The following is a 22,044-nucleotide window of genomic DNA, read 5'->3' as shown; positions in this document are numbered from 1 at the left end:
TTGCTCAGAATAATAGTACTGCCTCATCATTCGCTGATCATTTATGACCAAAAGTGATAATTAGTGATTAATTGAAAGTGGGCCCTTTAGAAATGTTATATCTACCATATCCATCTACCAAACCTGAGTCCCTGTCAGGTCGTTTCTCCCACTGATTTCAGTAACAGCCCCCTCAGCCCCCAACAGAATTAGGTCTTGCTGAACAGTTATGCGGAAGACATGTGAATGTGTCCACATTTGTGGACAGGATTAATGCTCATCTTCTTCTGTTATTTTTAACTGAGTCCTTCCATGAGCAGGTTATGAGAGATGAAATTACTGCAGAGAAAGTCACAGAGAAGTAAGAGCCGTTTTTGTAAATGGCTGCCATTGTTACAGCTCCACTGAGCAGGCTTTATGTTTCATAATAATTGTGTTATTCTGTACATTAAACAACTGCTGGCAGCTGCAGGCAGAACAGCAGGCCATGTTCACTACAACTAAATCCCTCCCAACATTTAAATTGATTCACATTCCCATCCCGAAGCCCATGAAAATTAAACCACTCTCTACAGGCGCCCTTAAGAGTACGACTTTCCTGTTCACAAGCACTCCGGGAAAGGACTACAAATGCTTAAAGGAAAGCTGGGGAACTACACTCCACATTTTGTTCTCCTCTTACCAAACTCAGCTTGACGCATGGATTAGCAAGAGCGACAGTCCAAATGTCCCTGCAATTTCTCAGTAGGTCCCCATGGAGCTGCACTCCCTCGCTGAGGCACCATGAGCTACACCATACTCCTGGTTCGGGTTTTTTAAGGAGGCAGGACCCCACTGGAGAGGCACTCAGCAACGTTTGTCTTTGTGGTGTAACCTCTGTCTCCAGATCTTCAGACCCTTCCCCTCACCTCGGAAGGAGCAGTGCTCTAGTAATGAACCTAGTAATGTGCTCTAGTAATGAATCACTTTCATGCTTTGTTTCCAGGTCCAGGAGAGGCTTTTGAATGTGTTTTCTTAGGGAGGGGAGGTGTCTCGGGCTAGAAAATGGAAATGTCAGGGATTAAAAAGTAACAGTGGTGTTAATAAGAATAAGAGAGAAGAATGTAAGAGACAGTGTGTCTTTCATTAGAGTAATTTATATGATAGGAAAATAAAAGCAGAGAAGCTTTTCAGGCATGCCAGCTCTTCTTTGTGTGGGAAACAAAATTATGAATTACTGTCCGTTTTTTCCAACCATATTAGCCGAAAAGAAAATTCAGCTGTGATGAACTCTATGACTCTTTCATTTGTCCGGTCACAAGCTACTGCGCAAACCTACGCAGCCCCCCTGGTTTCTGTGCTGCGGCTGGGCTGCCGTTTGCCACATCACAGGTGCTGGGCTGCAGGTCCGGAGGGGAGACTGTGGCTTCTGGAGAGCAGCTGGGAGAAACTGGTGGAGACTGGGAGAGAGGCAGGGAAACAGCCGGACAGGCACATCCAGGGCCCTGCGTTGGGTGGGACAGGACTTCTGCGGAGGGGAAGGGGCTGCTGGGCTGGCAGAAAGCAGCTTCTCCTGGGCGCTTGGGAGGGATGGCGTGGGGGGTTTGGCAACCCTGTAAGCGAGCAAAGTTCAGTGACACAAGAGCAAGAGAGGGCAAAAGGCCTGTCTGTCTCTTGTGAGGATAGGGTGGGAAGTAGGGGATTGGTTTACCCACCGTGGCATCTGAATCTGTCTCGTTCCTTGCTGCTCTAATTCAAAAGCAATCAGGCTGTAGTGTGTTTTAGAAATATAAAGGATTTTTAGTGTTTGGTGTGCTTACTGCAAAGAAAAGGCTGCTCACTTTAAAGCTTTACCAACTATCACGAGCACAGAGATTTTCTCTGTCTGAAGAGAGTCTCCAGCAATACTGCTTTCTCCCGTAAGAGGGAGGCCAAGAGCATCTAGTACCCTTGAGTATAATTTGAGCTACTTGAAAATTAGTTCCTCAATATTAGGTAAAACATTTTCCCTCCTTATGCCTCTCTGGAGTCTGCTACTTAGCCCATAGAAGCCCAAGCTTATCTTCAGTTCGGCAACTCTGCCTGTAAAGGACGGAGGCTTTCAAATGAGAGCGCTGCAGGGATGGACCCAGCAGCCAAGCTGTGATGTCGGGAGAGCCAGGCTGTTTCCCAAGAGCCCGTACCAGAGATGTTATCGAAACATTGCCATAGTCACCCGCCCCAGTGGCCCACTCCATAATAGCGCACATCCTTGTGGGCACCGATGATGCTGCCGTGGGTGACCGTAGGTTGGTTTTGATCAGATCAAAACTGGTTAAGAGGCTCCGGGCTCACAGGCGAAGGGCTCGGGGGCTTCGGTGTGTTCCTGGCCCCAGGACCCTGACTGCAATTCAAATAGGGACATCTGGAGATAAATGCATGGTTACACAGTTGATACTGCCAAAAGGGCTTTGGTTTTAGTTGCCTTAACTGCTGGGTCAAGCGCCACAAGCAGGGAAGGATGGAGCCCACCTTACTGAGAAGGGGAGCAGCCCCACATCCACCGACTCACTAACTTCAGGGGATACATGTCTAAAGCGTTCAATAGATTGACCTACTTGTCCTTATTATAATCCTATATTAGCAACCTTCTTCCTACCTCATTAGTTTTATAGAACTCACCCAAATCGGTCTTGTTTATGCTTTGTCAGCTGCTTTCTTTAATCCTAATTTAAAGTCCTTCTCAATTCCCAGAAAAGTTCTGGAACAACTCATTAAACAAGGCACTTGCATGCACCTAGAATGTAACAAGGGGATGGACAACAGCCACCACGAACTCATCAGGAACAAATAGTGACAAACCAGTCTGATGTCCTGGTATGGCACAATTTTTTAGGCATAAAGTGAAAAGTAGCAGCTGTCATATATGTTGACTTTAGGAAGCTTTTTAACACTGGCTGTCCTGACCCTGTCTTAGGAAGATATGACCACATGGTGAGTGCAAAACTGGTGAGATAATTGTACCTCAAGTGCTAATTATCAGTGGTTGTCAAAATGGAAGGACATATTGAAGGGATTTTTGCAGGGGTCCATTCTGATGCCAGGTCTTTTTAATTACTTCAGTTAACAGCCTGGAGGATAAACACCCATAAGTGCCTTATTAAACCTGCAAATTACTCCAGGCTGTGAAGGACAGCAAAGACAACAGAATTCAGCACTAGTCTGACAAATGGGCTGAAACCTATAGGGCAAAATTCAACAGGTACAACTTCGAGCATTACCTTTATGAACAGCGAGCAACACAAATACAAATGAGGGAACAATTGGGTGGATGCAGTTTTTTAAGAGTCCAAGGTATAATGGAGAGCAAACTGAACACCAGCAATGGAAAAGGCAGACACCACCCTGGAGCATATGAGCCAGGAGCATAGTCTCCAAGACAAGCTGGAGTAATATGCCTAGCTAGGGACACTGTGCTTCAAAAAATGCAGGTCAACAGAAAAAAAGTCAAAGGAGGTCAGTGAGGATGCTGGGAGGCACAGAAAACATGAAGAAAGAATCGAGTTGATGTAGTCTGTAGAAGAGAAAGCCAGAGCGAGGAGGGGAAGGGAAGCATTACAGTCATCAAGTGCCTAAGAGATCATTTCAAAGGCGGCCATGGCCATAGCAAAGAGGACAGGATATAAAGGATTTCAGCTCAGACAAAAAAGCTTAAGTTAGGCTTTCAGATAATGTCAGGATAGAAGTGTGCCAGAACAGATTACTGGGGGATGGCGCAATCTCCACCACTGGAGGTCTTTAAGAACAGGTTTCACAAACATCTGTCAGGACAGGTATTGCTGATCCTCCCAGATTTGCAGCGGGGGGGAAGGATAAACAGTATGATTTTACCTAATTGTAAGCAAACCACATGCAGGTGGCACAAAGCAGAGGTGGAAGCCAGCTGTCAGCTTCTGCCGGTGTTTGCCAGCAGGCACTGGGTTTCTGTATCACAGCCTGCAAGGTGCCAGCTTTGGACCTGCACTCTTGGTTAAGGCAGAAGAGAAGGCTTAAGCAAGAGAGGGAAGAGAAAGGAAAGTTGTGGAACTAGGGGGGAAACGTCTTTTGTGTCAGGACCTGGACCGCACCCCCTTCCCCAGGAGTTTAACTCTCAGCATTTAAGGCCAGTTTCCCGGTAAGAGCAAGTGGTTCAGTAAGTACCAGGTAGCTTCAGAGAACTTTGGAAAAAAGCTGGAAGAAGCTGGCGGGGGGGGGGGCAGAGAAACCACTCTTCACTCTTTCCCTTGGGAGCTGTTTTTAGCCAAAGCTTTTACTTTGGTTCCCACCTAAGCTACGTTACAGCTGTGTTGCTGCTGTGCCTGGCCATGTCCTGGGGCCATGAGCCAGACCCTGATCTGGGGACTCGACTTAACCTCAGACCTGCCTCGTTGCAGTAGACTTGTCTGGAGTCCAGGCTGAACCTGGTTACTGCATGGGACCTGCCCTGCTCGCGTTCCTCAGGTCTGGGCTCTTGCTGCTGAGGCCACTGCCCGTCCACCGTGTTATGCTCCACTCCTGTGACTCCTTCCTTGCAGAGCGGCCGTCCTTGGTGCTCCCTGGCATTAGGTAGGTGAAGGTAGAGGGTTGGGATCCCGCTTTGTGCTAAGCAGTGCGGTGCCCTATATGGGAATATGGGAAGAAAGGATAAGGGCACACCTTCACCTGGACACGTGTGCTTGTGCTGCTGCATGCCATGGGGTCCGTGGACTTTGTTACAGGCTCTGCCAGGCACTGGCACCGATTGTTACCATCCACGGTGCCCACACAAACCACATTCAGGAAGGGCTGTTCTTGTGGGAAGCTCTGGGTGCGAGTGCTTCCCGCTCCTCTCCAACCAAAGCGGTGGAGGGGACAGATGGTATGCAGCTTTGGAAGAGTCAGCAATGTCCCCAGAGAGAGCAGAGGCCAGGGTGGGACAGCACAGGGTAGCAGCCTGAGTTCAAAACCAGCAAATAGGTTACTCATTTTGGCCCGAGTGCGTGAGGAGGTGATGGTGTTCCCCAAGGCAAAGGAAAGCTGCATCCCTGACAGGGAGGAAGATGGACTAGCAGGAGTTGGGAGGATAGAGCAGAAAAAGGGAGATGGTCAGGGCCAGCTCTGCCCCCTTCTCCCACCTCCCGACAAAGGCGAGCTCTGCAGAGCAGAGATATTCACTGGACAGCAGGGATGGGCAGAAGGCCGGGCTCCTTCTGTGCCCCAGGGACTACTTCTTGGGTCTCAGCCCACCTCCCTGACCCCACATGGAGCTGAGTGGGGAAAGCAGAAGACTCCAGGATGAGAGAAGATGCTTTCCTAAGCTCAAAGCACAAGAGGAAAGAAAAATCTTGGCCTTAACGTGAGGCGAGATAAATAAATATGAGCTGAGCTGGGGGAGAAAAAAGAAAAAATTAAGGCCAGAAGGGGACGCAGCTCCTGCCCCAACCTCTTTCCCCCGCTACATTTGCACCTGCACAAAGGCTAATGTTTGGCAGCTTCTGGAGGCGCAGCCAGCGCATGTTCAGGACTTGAGGTGTTTGCTCTATCATCACCTTCATGATAACCACGGAGTAGCCTGGGCAACGGAGGAGCAGGGAAAGAGTCTGCGTGCTGCTCTCTGGCACTTGGGCGTCGAGCTCTTTCACCAGCGGATCTCAATTCATGAAGGAGGTCAGTATTATTTCTGTTACACAGATGAGGAAACAAGGACTCTTGTAGGTGAAGGGACTTGCCCAAGTCATGCAGCGGGCTGGAGAGAGAGCCCACGTCTCTGGGGGACCCATTTCACTGCTCTAATCCCTGGCACGTGCTGTCCCTACGACTAAGGCTGTAAGTTTGCTGGAGCTAGAGGTAGGATCAGAAATAATGTGCTGGAATGAACAGCAGTGGCTAAGGGAGGAAAGAAAATGTGGAGGAGGCTGATGGTGGCAGAAAGGGGATGATGCCCTGGGCATCGTGGAAAACACAGGAGGAAGTTATGCCCTGTGGTGGCCAGGGAAGAGGTCTCAGGGAAGACGTGAGAAGTTCGCAAGTAGCTGCTTGTGTGGGAGGAAAAAGTCATGGGTGAAGATGAGAAATCTGGTGAAACTGCTCGACCAACTGCCGGCCCCCAAGGGGCCTCCCCGAGCACGAAGACGGGAGACAGAGGAGAGCAGGCTGTTGGGCACCCCCAGCCAAGGGGGCTGCCGGGGCAAAACGCGTGGGGGCCCCCCATCGCGGCGGGGCCCCAGCACGGCGCAGGGCTGCCGGGGGGAAGCCGTGGCCCAGAGGGGCCGAGGGCGGAGGGAGGGGGCGATGCCCCTCCTGCCCGAGGAAGCAGGAGCGGGGCTGCTGGCACCGGGCTGGGCACGGAGACACCGGCGACACGCAGCTCCCGGGGAAGGGAGCGCGGCGGGGCGGGCAGGGGTCCGGCGGGGAGCCCGGCCGAGCGCGGCCCCGGGGGGCGGCGGGGGCTTCCCCCCTCCCCGCGGGAGGCAGCGCCCGCTCCCGCCCCGCCGCAGCGGCTGCCGCAGGGCGCCGGGGCTGCGGGCGCCCCGCCTGGGAGGGGTTAAGCGGCGGCCCCAGCCCGGGGGCGGACGGGGCGGCTGCGGCGGCAGCTGCTATACGGCGGCGGGGCTCTAGGTGTCCTGCCTGGGAGGGTCCCTGCTGCATTGCAGCCGCCGCGCTGCTCCCTCTCCGCGCACACAATGGCGACTCCCAGCCCCAGCAGCGGCTCCGGCGCCGGCGGCGGGAGCGGGCCGGGCCCGGGCGGCCCGCAGGCGCACGCCGCCGCCAGCAGCATGCAGGGTAAGCAGCCCCGCGCTAGGCCGCGGCCCGGCCGCCGCTTCCGGGCCGGGCGGCGCGCCCCGCTCTAGGCCTCGGCGGGCCGGGCCGGGCCCCGGGAGCGCGGTGCCCGCCGTGGGTCTCGCCCTGCCCGGGCCGAGCGCGGCGCCGCCGGGCGGCCGCTCCCGAGGGCGAACCCCCGAGCGGGGGCTGGCTGGTGGCGTCGGCCGCCCCGTGCCCCCCCCCCGCCCCCCCCCGCGCTGGGTCACGGCCCGGGCGGGCCGCGGCTCTCGGGACCCCGCCGGGGCCGGGGCGCGGCCGTGCCCGCCGTCCGGAGCGGCGCTGCCCGCGGGAAACCCGCGCCGCGGCCCCTCGGCGCGGTCCCGGGTCGCTGGGGTGCCGGCGCGGGGGGGGCTCAGCCCGGCCCCGGCAGGCCCCGCTCCGGGCCTGCCCCGCCGCTCCTTGCGGCCGCCGCCTCCCTACGCGCCCGACCCCGCTCGGCGGCCCGGCCGCGCCCGGCGGGCTCCCCGGGAGGAAGGGCGGCCCTGCCCGCCGCCGCGGCGCTGCGCCCGGGGCTGCCGAGGCGCGCGGAGCCTGCCCCGGAGCCCTGCCCTCGGCGGGGGCCGCGCTGGCGGGGGCCGCGCTGGAGGGAGCCGCGGGGCGGGACAAAGGCCGGCTGGACGGGGCTCCGGCTTCTTCCAGCCGGAGAGGATTTTGCGGCCTCTCCGGGATGACCCGCGCAGGCCGCGGGCGGCAGCAGCATCCCGGAGGCGGCTGCGGGGGGCCCCAGCCGAGGCGCAGCCGGGAGCCCCGCTGTGCTGCCCGGGAGGCGGCCCCGGGCGGGGGCAGCAGGCGGGCGGCCGGGGCCGGCGTTTCCGAACGCCTCGGCCTGCGGCAGGAGGGCTCTGCCCCGGCCCGGCGCGGCCCCGGCACCGCTGGCCGGGCAGGCTCGGTGCGCGGTGTTCCGTGTCCCTCTGTGCCTGTTCGCGTGTTTCTCTCAAGGCAGATGTTTCGGTAAAAAGAGTTCAACGGCGAACTTCTGCCTCAGTTCTGTTTTATTCTGATGGAAATTTACAGTGTTACGGTAGGGTCGTGTTGCCAGGGTTCCCGCCTGCACTTGTTGATGGTTGAGCACTCTTGTAAAACCGGTGGGTATTTATTTTTCAGAAGAGTCACAGCAAACACCTCTTGAGTTTTTCCTTTGAAGTTAGACCACTGAAAAATACTCTCTGCTTGAGCAACATTTTAGGCTTCATCAGGGTGAGGTGATGCAGTACTGTTTGTTTTTTTTTTTTTATTTAATGCAAGGATGGTAATACTAAAGAAGCTGTTTGCCCTGTTTTGGAAACTCTTTATTTTTTAACAGAAGAAGGAAAGGTCGCTCGCTCTGTGAGAGAGGTGCAGGTGCTCTCGGCAAATAACGTTTGTTATAGTTGTTCGCTGTAATCGGTGTTCTCTCCTGCTAGGACAGGCTGCACTCAGACTGATGGGGACCTGCTTGGGCAGAGAACTGATGCTGTAAACTAAAGAGTTTAGTATACGTGGAATAAAAAGGTGAATTTTTGCTGTTTTTCGCTTGCCCCGTGTGAAGCTCTCGTGCTTGCTAGATGAAGGAGTGGGCACCTGTTGGGCCCTGGGAAGGTGGTATTACCCATGTTTACAACACCTTTCAGAAACCAGAATCCCAAACCTTGTAAATTAAGCGCATGGATTAAAAACTTGACTGCAGTACGCCAAAGCGGTTGATAAAACAAGAAAAAGCCTCATTGCAGTGCAGTTACAACTCTCCGTGTTGACCCTTCTATTTCCACCTGACCCGTTCTTCATATTTATGAATCGTTCCCCTGAATCCCATGTATTTTCAGGGTTGAGAGTTGGTTTTGCACCTTGACTTGAGAGCCTGTGATGCCCTGTAAGTGTTTGATGATGTAGCATCTGCATCCTTTCTCCAGGTGGAGGAAGGGCAGTTGTTTCTCATGTAGTTGGTTTAAAGTGGCTATTTAAATCCCAGAATGACAGCCCTCTGCTGCCGCACGACCGCCTGTGCAAAGCCGAGGGAGTCTGTGGGTGGGATGGGAAGGGGCTGGACGTGTCTGCAGGTGGTCTGCAGTCTGCTGGGGCAGGTCCTGCTGCTCTGGGAGGTGCACCGTGGCCTTGCCCCGGGCACGTGTCTCACTGGTGCTGGCTCCCTGCTGACGCCAAGGCAAACTGAGCTGTCGCAAAGCAAACCCACCCAAAAGTGGCGAGTTTTCCGCAGTTCGGATGCCCAGCGTTTGCTTGTGGTGGGGTTGGGCGAGCACTGGCGCAAGGGAGGTGCGGGAATGTGTTGCTGGGTGGGGAGACAAGTAGGTAGGACTGCGTCAGTGTTGATTTAATTGGCTTAAACGGTATGGCGAGGTGGAGCAGGGAAGTCATTAAGCTGGAAACAAGTAATTATAGTTTAAAAAAAAAAGAAAAAAGTTTTGCTCAGTTAATTTTCAGCCAGAAACACTCTCTGACCCGGCTTGTGCAACTGCTGCTGCGAGGGAGGTGGTGGGAGCGGGAGAGGGTGGGAGGGCTCTCGCAGCTTTGGCCCGTGCCGGGGGCTGTGGCAGCGCTCCTCCAGACAGTGATCCATTGCTTTTGGAGACTATGCCCAGAGGACACGTGCTTGGGCAAGCTGGTCTGAGGCGAGAGCCTCTCGCAGGGGGTTTCTGTTTTGGTACGAGGGCTGGTGGTTTTGTAAGGGGGTATCTGCTGTCAGGGAGTTTGGCAGGGGCTGGGGGTAGGGAGAAGGTGGGGGGTTGTGGTACAGGGGAGAAGTCTTCCTGGAAATTGAGGCCCATCATGTTGATGTCTGGAGCTGGGGCAGCAGATCCAGAAGGTCTCTACAGGTCATGCTGTTTTGTTTTTAATTTGATATCCTACAGCGTCTGTGATGCGCAGAGGCTAAAGCCCCTCCAGGTGACAATACTGAGACAAAGGTTCACCTAGCTGTGCTCACGCTGGGCTTACTGTGCAGCCATGGCCCTCAAGCCTTGCGATCAAGCAAGGGGTTGCTTCAGGTCTTCTCACCCTTAGTGTTTTGCATGTCGCAGCTTCATGCTCGTGTCTTCTCCTGGCTAATTGCGTCAGCTGTTCGTGCCCATGATCCTGGGAGCTTTGGTTCTTCCCAAAGTGTCCCTTGGCCAGTGCGGTTGATGGTGCCGTGTTCAAGGTCCAGTTGACAGCTCAGCGACAAAGGAGAGCTGGAATTCTGAGTACTGAAAATAGATCCTATTTCATAATTTTTGAAATGGTAATTTTTGTTTGTTGCGTGCAAACTGAAGTCTGTCTGGGCACCGGTGACTGCTGGTGTGAAGAATTGTTGTCCTTCTTAGTTATGTGTAATGTTAAAAGTCCAGGAGCTATTCTGCATATTTAGTGTCCTGGATGTTTTGTGGAGAAAACAGAGATTCTGTGGGAAGGAGGATATCCCACTTTGACTAGTGATTTAAGGAAAAACAACACCCAAACTGTAATTGGAGCAATTTTGCCTTTCTCTCACTGCCAAAAATTAGTAATAGTCTTTACTGCTGACATTATGTAGAAAATTCTCATTTGAAGAATGGTGGTGTGAAATCTAGAAATGTAATTAATTCCAAGGCATAGGAAGAATTTTGATTCTAGCTGCAAGCTGTGGAGTCACTTGTCCTACCTCCAGTGCCAGACAGGAGCTGAAACTGCTTATAACTGGCTGTTATGGATTCAGCTCCTGCGTTTGGCATTCAGGAAGACTGGAGGCAACTGGGACATCTCGAAGTGCTTGCTGCTTGGTGTCCTCTGGTGTCTTTCAAAAGCAAAGCATACGTACTGTGTATGTCTTTTCAGAGTGTATGGATGTGTTGGGTGGGAATTCCCAATCCGTTCAGCTGGAATTTGGGATTCTCGGTTCCCTTCATGTGTGTGGTCCTGTCTGCTCCCTCACTGAGGCCTTTGCCCTCTCTACCTCACTCCAGCCGTAACCTTTCTGTTTTTAGCAAAAATCGGAGAAGGTCCATATCTGGTTAGAGTCCTCTGTGGATATGGGGTAAGGAACCTGGGCAGGGAGGTTGCCAAGGGGTATCTGTCTGAGTGCATCAAGAGACTATCTTGAGTCCCGCTCTCGCCCTTGGGTGCCGTTCAGGACATCAGTGACGTATTGGAGATGGGTTTCTGCCTACATACGAGCTCTGCCCTGTACTTTTCTCTGCCTGGCGGAAAAGAGCTTCTGGGAGGCTTTTTGAGAGGTCAAGAATCATTCATGTTTGGCAGGGCAGATGACAGAATTGGTAAGCGCTGTGATGGACTTTGTCAGTCGCTGTGGTCAGATGAATTTGGTGTCGGTGTGTAATCCACGCTGTGTCTTTGGGGTAATCATAGTTACTTCAGAAAGCACTGTCAAAAGCAGAATATTACTTGAAACCATTTGTGGGCATCGCTGTGACTGGTACACTCCTTGGTACGGGAATTTGGTGAGAGATGCCATGACTCCTGTATCCTCCTTCTCTTTGTGTTGCTGCCTTTGTGAGTGCAAGGAGTGACCAGAGCAGCTCTTCTCCCCACTGCTGAAGGTGCCCCTGGGCCCAGGCCCGGCAGGATGAGAGGAATGGGATGTTGATGCCTCGATGTTGAGATGTTGGGTCTGCTGGGGCACAATGTAGGCACTGTCAAAAGGCTGGAGGGTGGACTTACCTCTCTGAGCAGAGGGGCATAATGGATGGAGAAAGTAAGAGAAGCCCCAGTAAACATGGCAACTTGCTTAGGGAGCCTCAAAGAGGGGAATTTGGGGAACAAGAAGACAGTGGAGAGGTGGAGGGGTTGTGAAGCAAAGGGAGCAGCAAGCGAGCAGCAGATTAGGTATGAAGTGGTGTATGAATGGCCAGGTAAAATAAAACATATGATGTAGATAAGAAAACTAGGAAGATAACAAGATAAGAAAAGAGAGGGGACTGGAAGGGAGAATTAATCCTTGTCCTCAGTAGGTAGTAAAATAGGCGTTACCTGTCACTGTGTATTAATTACCTGTTCTTATTCTAATGTAGGCAAAGTGAGTTGTATCTTTAGCAGGTGGGAACTGATTGAATAAAATCAGAAGGTGACTGCACTTACTCTTGCCCACAGTGGAACGATAAAACCGGTGTGTGTTAACATACGCCGCTGGTGCAAGCTGACACTGGCAGATTTGTCAGGTTGATGGGTGTATGTCCACTTGGACACGTCTGCATTTATTATGGAAGGTAAAGATAGTTGTGCGGTGAGCAAACCAGTGTATTTCAGTTCATTTGTGCCCACCAGTTTATTCCTGTGTGGTATCTCTGCCAGGATATGGCTGACCGTGTCTGCTTTGTGTTTGAGTCTCAGTGTACACCTGCGCATGTAGGACTGGTTTTTTTATGTAAGCATATGTTTTTCCATTTCAGCTTTTCATTTTGGTTTACTTGTAATCAACTGACATTCCTAATGTCTGTTTTCCTGGTAAAGAGGCAGCCCAAAAATACTAGTTAGTCTCGTCAGATGCTGGGAGGCTTTTTCAGTTATTTTATGCTGATTTGATGGAGTCGACAGGCGTGGAAATCACACTGTTGCCTGTCAAAATCAGGGCCATCCAGCGAGAGAAAGATGAGTTTTGTGAGGAAGAAAAAAAAAAAAAAGAAAATGTGTACTTCCCAAACTTTATTTTTTTGAGGAGTCCCCCAAATTAAATTTATTCATAGTCCCAGTGTGTACCCGGTGAAGCATTACTTACAAGAGTCTTGTGTAACCACATCAAGCTCTGCGTGTATCAAACAAACATAAACACCTTGTTAGCATCATACAGCTGGGACGTGATTGCTGCCTTTGAAGTCAGATGTCTTCTGTTGGATTTAGGTTTGATAAGATTTTATGTGAGTTGAAAGAAAAATGGAGGTCTGCTTCCCACTGGGAGGAATAGCTGCTGTAGCCTGTGGAGGCTGGAAGGAAAAACTGCACGAGAGAAAGAAGCGGCACGGGGTGTTTGTATAGTGCTCTGTCCTGCAGGGCAGGAACCGGCAGCAGATGTCTGTCCAAGTTTCACCGAAGTGATGTTTATAAAGAAGGTACAAAAATCTCTGAATGGATGTGATGCTTCTGGCATCCTCTCAAAGGCTGGAGTGCACCGATTTGGACCAGCTTTCAAAAGGTGCTGGTTATGTTCCCAGATCTCATGTACCTTACTTGAAATGGACTGTATTGTATTCACTAAAGATATAAATGCCTCCTTAGATGTGTATGTTTTTGTTGCCCTTCTGCTGCGTGCTGATCCCGCTGAGGGGGGTGGGAATTGCTGCGCTGCAGCAGCAGGGTGAAGGAAACCTGGCTGATTTTGGCAGTTGAACCTTTTCATCGTGGTTCAGGGGTTGTCACATTGGGGTGTGGACTCTTCTATGGATATTGGGGTCAGGATGTATTATTATTATTGTACAGTCTGGCCTCCTGCTTTGGAGGGATGAACAAACCTTTTGGGAATTCCTGTGTTGATCCTGGTCATTTATGGTTGGGCTCTAACATCTCTTCTACAACGAGAAACCCAGTCCCTGTAAAGACACCAGTTCAGGAGAATCTGTGTCTTTAAGTCAATTGATCCAGTAGTTATTGCATTTTTAAGCTGTTTGTTTTTTTTTTTTATCAGTTTGGTCGGTTTCTGGTTATTGGTTGCTGGTGGAGGAGCCCTCCTCCAGCAATCTCCCCGTGCAGTCACTGTGCTGACCACTTGGCCGATGTCTTCAGTAATGTGAATCCTGCACCACGTTACTGGAGTCTGCTCGCGTTCCCCATGAAGGGCTTCTGTTTGTCTTCTGGATCCTCAGATTTCTTTTTATGTTGCAGGCTTGTTTGATAGCAGAAGAAACATGTGAGCAGTGGGTAAATGATAGTGCAATGCCTGTTGAGCACTGAAAAATTTCTTCCTTTTAAAAAGATGCGTTGCTATAGCTGGATTAATTAACATGCAGTAGTTAACGCATAGTAAATCCCTAGTGAGAGACACTTCGCCTGTGTTTCTTCCATTCAACATGTAGATAACTTGAATACTCTGTCTCTGCTAGGCTTTGACAGTGGAATAGCTAATGCATGTTAGTTATCCCCCCATATGCATGTGCCACTCTTTGGTGATGATGGCACTTTTGTTTGGAGGGTGTCTGAAACAAAAGCTGTGAGGCTCACCCCTCTGAGTAGGCAACTGACTTGGATGTTTAGGGTGACTGTTAAAATATAAAAATATTTAATTATCAAAATCAATGAGAAAGAAAGTGCTCTAAGTTATTCTGAAGGTGCCTAGGAGTTAACTAATTGTCCATAAAGCATGAAATTGCAAGGAGGGTGCGTTTTGTCTCGTTCTTCTGGGACAAGGTTGCAGGAAGGATTTGCGCAGCCTTGAAGCCCACTTTGGTTTTTACTCGGGGTTCTTCTGGTTGTCCGAAGAAGACAAAGTAATTTTTGCTGTGACTCTGCACCCCATTTTATATCTCCGCCCCACCTCCTTATACCATTGCTGAGTTGTTGGACAAGTTATTTTTGTTACGAATCTCTTGCTGAGGTTTGCTAGGTGGACTTGTATAAACTGTATGTAAGATGCTTGGAAAACTGCCACTGCAGGTGGCACGACATGTGGCAGCCTGTCGAAGGGGTATTCCTGTGTTAGGAGTTTTGTGTTGACTGCAAGTGCTGGTATGGCTATACCTTTAACATATACAGCCCCTCTATCTGTTCACCTCGTAGGCATCTCCCTTGTTGAGGCGATGTTGGTGCCCTCACCCTGTGACCGGTCCCAGCTCAGGAGCTAGCCTTCCCCTCCGAGGGGGCAGAGCTCCCCGAGCTGCAGTGCCGGTGAGGGGGTAGGGTAGGACGATGCTGCTGCGGGTGGCAGGAGGGAGGAAACCCACCTTCCCAGAGGCAGGTGGAGAGCATGGTGGCTTGGCTCCATCACTTGTCAAACTGTGGCTGTACGGCACACTGGGCGTATGTTCATCCTAAATCCCATGCGCACGAAGCTGATCTAAGCCTAAGTCAGTCGCTCGCATCTGGAAGCAGGTCCCCTCGCAAGCTCAAGTCGGGTGCTGACACGATGTCAGCGTCTAAGGCCAGACAGCCCTCATAGCTCGCGTTGCTGGCAGGGCAGAGGTGTGTGTCCGCAGGACAGCCTGATGCTTCTGACTCACCGAGAAGCCTCTCTGCTGCCAGGCTGCCCCGCTGCCAAAATAATTTGTGTGGCCTCCCCAGCCGCTGACTTTCCTGGGTGCATTGTTGGCATGTACGGTGGGCTCGATTAGTCCATCTGGCTCCTATTTTTCTGTGGGTTTTTTTTTTTTTGTGTGTGTGTTTTTGCTTGTTAGGGATCAAGCAAATTTCCATGGTTGCATTGCGCTGACAAGCCGCAAGTGTAAGAAATCAGTGCTCTGGTGTACAATAACTTACGAGTTAGAAGAGCTTCATAACGGAGCTAATTAACTTCCTGCCTGCCTTTTATCCCAGTGTTTTTACCTCTTGGTAACTGTGCCTGGCTGGATTGGTCTTTTTTCTGAGACACTTCCTGAAGTTTGCAGTGGGGCAGACTTGAACTAATTCATGTGATTTAATATGGTAAACGTGGAGCACCCGGAGGACGGGAGGGATTCATTTTAAACCAAAGGATGTAAAAAACGACTGATAAACTTTGGCAGCCAAATATATTTGGAAATGACAATAAGGGGGGAAGGGAGAATTGAAAACTTGCTTTGCCTCAGTGTTTGAGCATGCCTTGGCTGTGGCAGCAAAGCTTTGTGTCGGTCTGAGCATCCACGTTCAGGAGACGGTGTTCTGGACAGGCTGCGTTGCTGACTTCGGTTTTAAACTTTTCACTCCACTTTATTTTAAGATTCGTTAAGCTGTCTCTTATGGGCATCTGCAATCTTACTGGGATTCCTTTTGTTTGAGGGGAGGCTTTAGGTCTTGAAGATACCCATGATGTGCATTTCTTGATCTACTTAGGTGGCCGTTGCTTCAAGATAAGTTCTGCAGTTCGTGCAGCTGCAGCGTGTTTGTGCCTCCCCATGGTTAGGTGGAAAGGTGCAAGCATGACTTTTATCAGATGTCATAGGTTTATTTAAGTTCCTGTGCACAGAGTCTGTGAATTTTTGAGGAGACCAGACTATTGGTAAGCAAAGGTCCTTGTGGAGGTCTCTGCACTGCCCGTTGGATGCCTGCTCCACGCCTGCACAGACCCTGCGCAGGGCGTGTGAGATACCGTTGGCCTGGATTTGCGTCAGGACCGTCATGTGATGCTGCAGAGCATCTTCCAAAATGTGTGACCTTGACTCCTCAGGCTGTAGCCCTCCGTGGAGGGATCTCTCCTATTGCTGTTTGTGAGGAAATACAACATGGTGTTGCCAAGCATCCGCTCCCCGTCTCCCTCCCGGTTCTGCTCTCAAACGAGCTAAACTGCCGTTCACGTGAACGCGTGCAATAACTTTGTGCTTAGCAGGGTACGGCTCATTAACTTTTGTATGAGCATCAAGGGAGATGGAGAGTATGTATATTGCACAAATTGCGTATTTATTAGCTGCTAAATTGATTTCCTCTTCTGCAAATCGAAGCCTTTGTGTTTGCCCTTTACTGGAGGCAGAGCGAGCCCTCCAGGAAGCAGACTGCTCGCACTGATCCTGGGGTGAACAAAGAGTCCAAGTGCCAGGAATTAGTCTGTGTTTTGAATAATTTATCTGATCTTTCTGAGGTGCTTCAGGAGATGCCCTGTGGCGTAAGGAGGACAGCTGTTGGGAGCAGACAGAGCTGAGCTGAAAGGGAGTCGGTCCTTTTATCAGTTTTTGTCTAGGATTATTTTTTTCTGTGGACTAAAAGGTTTTTATGGTTTGCTTTGGACCTAATTCTCTGGAAGTGGTTCTCTGAACTGAATTAGCCATCGCTTTGCTTTTGGACCAGAGAGCAAAGTGTTTGTACTTTGAAGAGGTTTGTGGACAGAGATAAAACAGTTTCCTTTAAAAATACATGGCTGTGTTGCTTTGACCTGGGAGGGGTTATGGACTAAGATAAAAGGATTGCATTTGGAAATCCCTTCTGGGGAGTGATGGGACCATGTCCGAGTTTTCCTGTAAAGACCAGTTCCCCTCCTGAACAGTGTCAGTTCAGGACCTGGTCTCATGCCAACCACTGGAAACCTCGCCCTACCTTTGATGTCCTCTTCTTTCCTCCTGTCCCACTCAGAAACGTAGATAGGCAGAGGGTAGGAAAGGGGAGGATGATCAGAACCGCTTTGTAGGGCTGGCCAAGACTGGTGGCCCAGAGCCGCAGATGGACGCAGGAGTTTTGTCCTTTCTTCAAGGTACTTTTTGCCTTGGGGTAGCAGGAACAGTCAGCATGTGGAAACTGGGGTGTTTGGATGTCTGCTTTTAAAGCTGGTTTCCTTGCTGATTTGGGGAAAAGTATCTCTCCTTTCTGATCTGATGTAGCCCAACTATTGTAACTAGAAAGTGTGACTGTATGGTATGAGTATGTGTGCAAGTTCACGCAAAGGAGTTGTGAATGAGCTTGGACTTCTACTGGAAGAAGAAGGGGTTGGATGTAAAGGTTTGGAGATGTGCTGCTTTAGGCAGCAGCTTGGCAGTTCAGTTCTTGTGGCACTGGGGGCACATGTTGAATATCTGAACAAGCTTGCCAACATTCTCCTGGAAGTGCAAAATCTATTTTAAAATATGTTTCCAATTAATTTATTTCTTTTTGAGAAGAGTTGGAGTAACATCCTGGAGCTTATCTGCCCAGCTGGTTATGGCAGAGCCGTGGCCAAATATGCTTCCTACAGCTTTGCCACTGTGCATCAGTTTTAGACATCCTCGGGGCTGAAAACAAGAATTTACTCTCTGGCCTGTTCCTGTGGCTTCCTCCCTGCTGATCCTGCCGATGAGGACTGCAGCTGAGTAAACGGGAGAAGGATCTTCTCAGCAAGTGTGGAAGTGGCGAAGGTTGAGACAAGAGTGGTGGGAGCTGGTGTCTGTGGCCTACACGTGTCTGTCTGTACGCTCGCGCGGGAGGGCTCGGCTGGTTTCCCCATTAGGGACATGATTAGGATCTTCTGTGACTTGAGCTGGAAATTCCAAGTCTGATTTGTCAGTACGGCTGCTTTTTTTCCCTGCCCTACAAAAATAAACTGTAAATGAAGAATGTGTGAATGCAGGGTTTATTTCAGCGAAGATGTGAAATGTTTCTGGGACTGATCATTTGCTTTAATATAGACGGGTCTTAGTCATGACTGACTTGAACGGGAGCCTGTAACTGAACTGGCAGCAGGGAACCTGCTTCATCGCTGAGCTGCCAAAGGTCTGAGCTGCACCCTGCCTCGTGCCAGGGCACTGTGCTGCTCTCACAGCACCTGGGACGGAGTCCAGGAGCCGCTTGTCCACGGCGCTATTTCCATTTAGTAAATAGAAGCTTTCTGGGAAGGTTTGTCTTGGGTTTTCCTCTCAAATCTGATTAATACTCTGACTTCTTTTGCAGTGAAGCTCTGACTGCCCAGCATTCGTGTCCTCAAGACTAATCCTGTGCTGGCATGTCCTGAGTCTTTGAGACCCAAACTAAACACAATGAACGCTCTGTGGCGACGTTCTTCAACTGGTTGGTTGTGCACTGTGGAGCAATGCACCAGGCAGCGGATGTAATAATACTAAGGTCAAAATCTTGCTATCCCTTTGGGCATCACGTTCGAGAGATGTAGGTTGAGCAACCAATATTGGTTGCTCCATGGCAGCTGAGCTGGTGAAGGTGAAGGTTGGGTCATCTTCATCCAAGCTGGCAGGAGCTGCTGCTGCTTTACTGCCCAGCAGGAACATTGACTCGTGTGCCGGGAGAACAAGCGACTGCTCGGTCAGTATTACATTCAGAGAGGTCCACGGGATGACTAAGGTGAGTGTCCCCGTTCACCATGGGTTACAGCATTCTCCGCATTCGCAGCAGTCTCACAGCAATGGTTTCTTCCAAATTTCTACCCATAGTTAAACTCCATAAGCTGGCACTGTGATGTGCTGGAAGAAGAGGCTATTCCCAGTACTTTGGATATTGCAAAAACGGTAATTGTGAACAGAACTTGCAAGTGATCCTGTGAAGTAATTTTGCCCGGTGCTTCAGAGGAACAAGGTCCTTCTAGTATATACTAGAAGAAAAGTTCCCTCAGTCCCAAGTATGGCAGTTGTTTTAGACGACTATGAGTTTGATATGCTCTGGTCCATGTTAGGACTCAAAGAAAGACAAAGACCCTTGGAAATGTCTTTAAAGATAAAATAAAAATAATCACAGAATGGAAGCGCAATGAGAGAATTCTGTCTGGCGCTTCCCCGCTACGTGTGCACACACTGACACTCACTCTGCCAGGATCAGCCAGAGCCCAGCTAATACGACAAGCCCTTTGCTTCCTCCCTTAGAGTTACTAGGAAGCTGGATGCCCAAGAAATCCTACCACAGGTTTAATATTTTGTCTTCAGTAGTTACCCCTTTCTACCTCATACGTAAGCATATCAAACTCCATTTAAAAAACAGTTTGGACTCTTTGCTTTCCAGAAGACAATGTCAGTCATTAGCTGGAGATGTTCTTTCAATTGCCAGACCGCAGTGATTTCATGGCAACTGTGTAGCTGTTGATCTGTCATCTTCAACATGCATGCTGCTACTCCCTCCGTAATGCCTGTTTCTTGGAGGTGTTTCAGGGCGTGATGGTATTCCTGCCCTGGTGTGCCTTGGGCTAGGCAAGGAACCAGCCTCTGCCACCCTTTCCAGGAAACGGATGCTCTGTTCCCACTGATGGGAAGATATTTGTGGTGACTTTGGAGTTCACTTTGTCTCTTGAGTTTGCCGACGGCCTTGCATGGGGCAGAAAACGTGGGCAGCAGGACCAGGCTGATACCTCCAGCTTCCCCTTTCCCCTGGGGTGCCTCCCAGGGCAGCAGCACCAGAAGCAGACCCAAGCTGTGCTGGTGCAGCGTTTGATCAGCCACGAACAGAGATGAGCGTAGCATCGCTGATACACGGGTGGCATTAAACAGCTCCCACCTTCTCAGCAAAAAATCATCAGTCCTGCTGTAGTGGAGAAATCTTCAACCACTTCAAGCACTGCAGGTCGACTTTTCTCTGGGGTGAGACTTAAGGCAGACAGCGAGCAGCATTGACTCTGGCCGTAGGCTGTGCACAGATGGCTGTGAAGGTGGAAAACTTTTATTTGTGGCGCTCTGACACCTTGCAAGAGCCAGGAGGACCCTTTGGTGTTTTTGTGTGGGACAGTCAGATTTTGTATGCAGAACTGGTGCATGAGTTCCTTTCTCTGGGAGTTCTGAGGGAGAAGGAGTTAACGGGGACGAGGGCAAGGGAAGAAGATAGCTGGATCTGTGTTGGGGCTACTGGCTGATATTTTTGCAACAGTCTTCTGTTACCCAGCGTGAGACCGTGGGGATTAGCCGGGCAGACTCCCAGGCTCCTTTCGTACTGAAGACCCGCCTGCCCTCTGCACAGCGGTAGAGCTTTTTTCCAAGGACTTTCAAAATCCAGCGGACTTGGGGAATTTTTGTTGAGACTCTATGGTGCTTATTTCTTTAGCAGAAAAACTTTGTGTTTGCTCCTAGTTGTGGGACTTTGAAAGAATGGAAAAACTTGTATAACCCCCAAAAGAATCATGTCTGGCGTAGTGGCTTATAATAACATGACTGAAAAGGAAAGTAAGGAGATGATCAGAAAGAAAACTAAGAGTAGATGAAAGTGGCATTCACCATCTCTGAAAATCTAAAAGTATTCAGAGTATCTGTTTGGACTTCAAAACCTGTTTTAAGAACCATGGTGCAGCTGAGCAGCGTGGCAGCATGCGTGTGTGTCCCACAACCCGGAGCTGAGAAAGAAATGTTTTGGGGGAGAGCAGAGGTGACAGGTGCAGAGCTGGGCCAAAGGAATGGGAAGAAGTTTTAAGGCAAAACAGTGAACTTGCAAGCTCATCAAGAAAGCCGAGTTGGTTTTGTTAGGGGTAAAAGGAACTTTCCTTGCAGAATGACGTAAGGATTTTTTCTTTCTTTTAAATTTTCATGTTTTCCTATCAGTCAGGTGGTTAGCTGATACATCTCTTATTTTCACCAATCGGTATTATTAATAAGGTTTCAGAGCCCCAAAATCGACACTGGTAGACTTCTGTGGGTAATTTCAGTTACAGTTCTTGCTTGATTCTTGTCCTGTGAACATATTGCCAGCCTGCTGTGGTGGCTTTTTGGTTATTTTTCAGTTTTTGTATGCTATTGTAGAGAGAAAACCAATTTAAAAAAAAAAAAAAAAGTCTAATTCGGGAGATTGTGTAAGTTGTAGCTGCTGGTGTGAGGGGACACCACGTCTTGTGAGGCTCATGGTGAAGTCCAGAGCTGGCAGCAGTGCACCCGTGGGGAACGCGTGGTGCTGCCGGCCGGGACCTGCGGTGGGAGAGAGCGAGGCTGGATTTCTCTCTCCACTCTCTCCTCTCTCTCCTCTTCCCCCCCCCCCCAGTGTTGGGTTACGTAGTTTTTGTGCGCTTCTCACTCCTTACTCGAATTGAGTCAAAAACATCCCATATTTATGTATCCAAGGCCGTGTTTAGTGCAGCGTAAATTGATGTGCCTGTAGCACATAGGGTGGTTTTTGAGAGCTAAAACAGTCGCCTGGCTCAAGCCCTTAGGCTGGACGATGAGTGCAGACCTTCCTCTCTGGTGGATGATGGTTCTTATTCTGGTGGCCGGCTAGTGGTGATGTGCTTGTGCTCTTCCCGGTGTGTGCCTGGCTCAGGTGCACGTGCCGTGCCATCAATGCGCTCACTTTCAGCGTGCCACATGCTTCCCAGAAATCTCTCTCTCTGCAATTCTGAGCGGCTCTGGGGAAGCAAGCGAGCTCCAGCCAGGTCCCCTCTCTCTGGGTGCCTTTATAGCTTTCCTTGCCATACAATAAGTCAAGGCTGTGGAGACAGTGGAGATGATGGTGTTTGCTCTGGTACAAAGTGTAGCTGTCATCCTGTATGGCCATAATGTGTTGTGGACTTAGTATGTCTTGTACTGGTTCTGGGGTGACAGTACTGGTTCAGATGTAAACGTCCTAGAAAAAGTCAGAGGGAATACCCTTCTCCATTGGCTTGGTCAGCAGTGGTGGAGAGGGCCAGGGCTGGTCTTGGCTCTGCTGCTGGCTGGGCACCTGCTGCCCATCCTTGGATGGCCACTTGGGTTTCCCCGCCCTTAATTTGTCATCTTTAAAGGTAAAATGGTCAGAAACGGCAGCCTGCAGCTTCCTGAGAGTGCGACGGTGCTAAATTCTCTGTGCACACGCTTTAGTGCCTGC

At 50.6% G+C, this 22,044-nt stretch overlaps 1 protein-coding gene across 2 annotated transcripts in view; it reads left to right on the top strand.

The window, feature by feature from the left end:
- The first annotated feature begins 6,536 nt into the window (after positions 1–6,536).
- The window catches only part of MAP2K4 (mitogen-activated protein kinase kinase 4), a 104,534-nt gene continuing 89,026 nt past the window's right edge, over positions 6,537–22,044 (top strand). Inside the window, exon 1 of one of the 2 annotated variants that reach the window (XM_076353505.1) lies at positions 6,537–6,738. In XM_076353505.1, the coding sequence (XP_076209620.1) occupies positions 6,639–6,738 (100 nt within the window). In that variant the 5' untranslated portion in view covers positions 6,537–6,638. The remainder of the gene's footprint in view (positions 6,739–22,044) is intronic. The other variant, XM_076353504.1, reaches the window with a different exon arrangement.

The sequence above is a fragment of the Aptenodytes patagonicus genome, chromosome 16, assembly GCF_965638725.1.
Source record: "Aptenodytes patagonicus chromosome 16, bAptPat1.pri.cur, whole genome shotgun sequence".
Lineage (NCBI taxonomy): Eukaryota > Metazoa > Chordata > Aves > Sphenisciformes > Spheniscidae > Aptenodytes > Aptenodytes patagonicus.
This window is presented reverse-complemented; position numbering and strand designations above follow the sequence as displayed.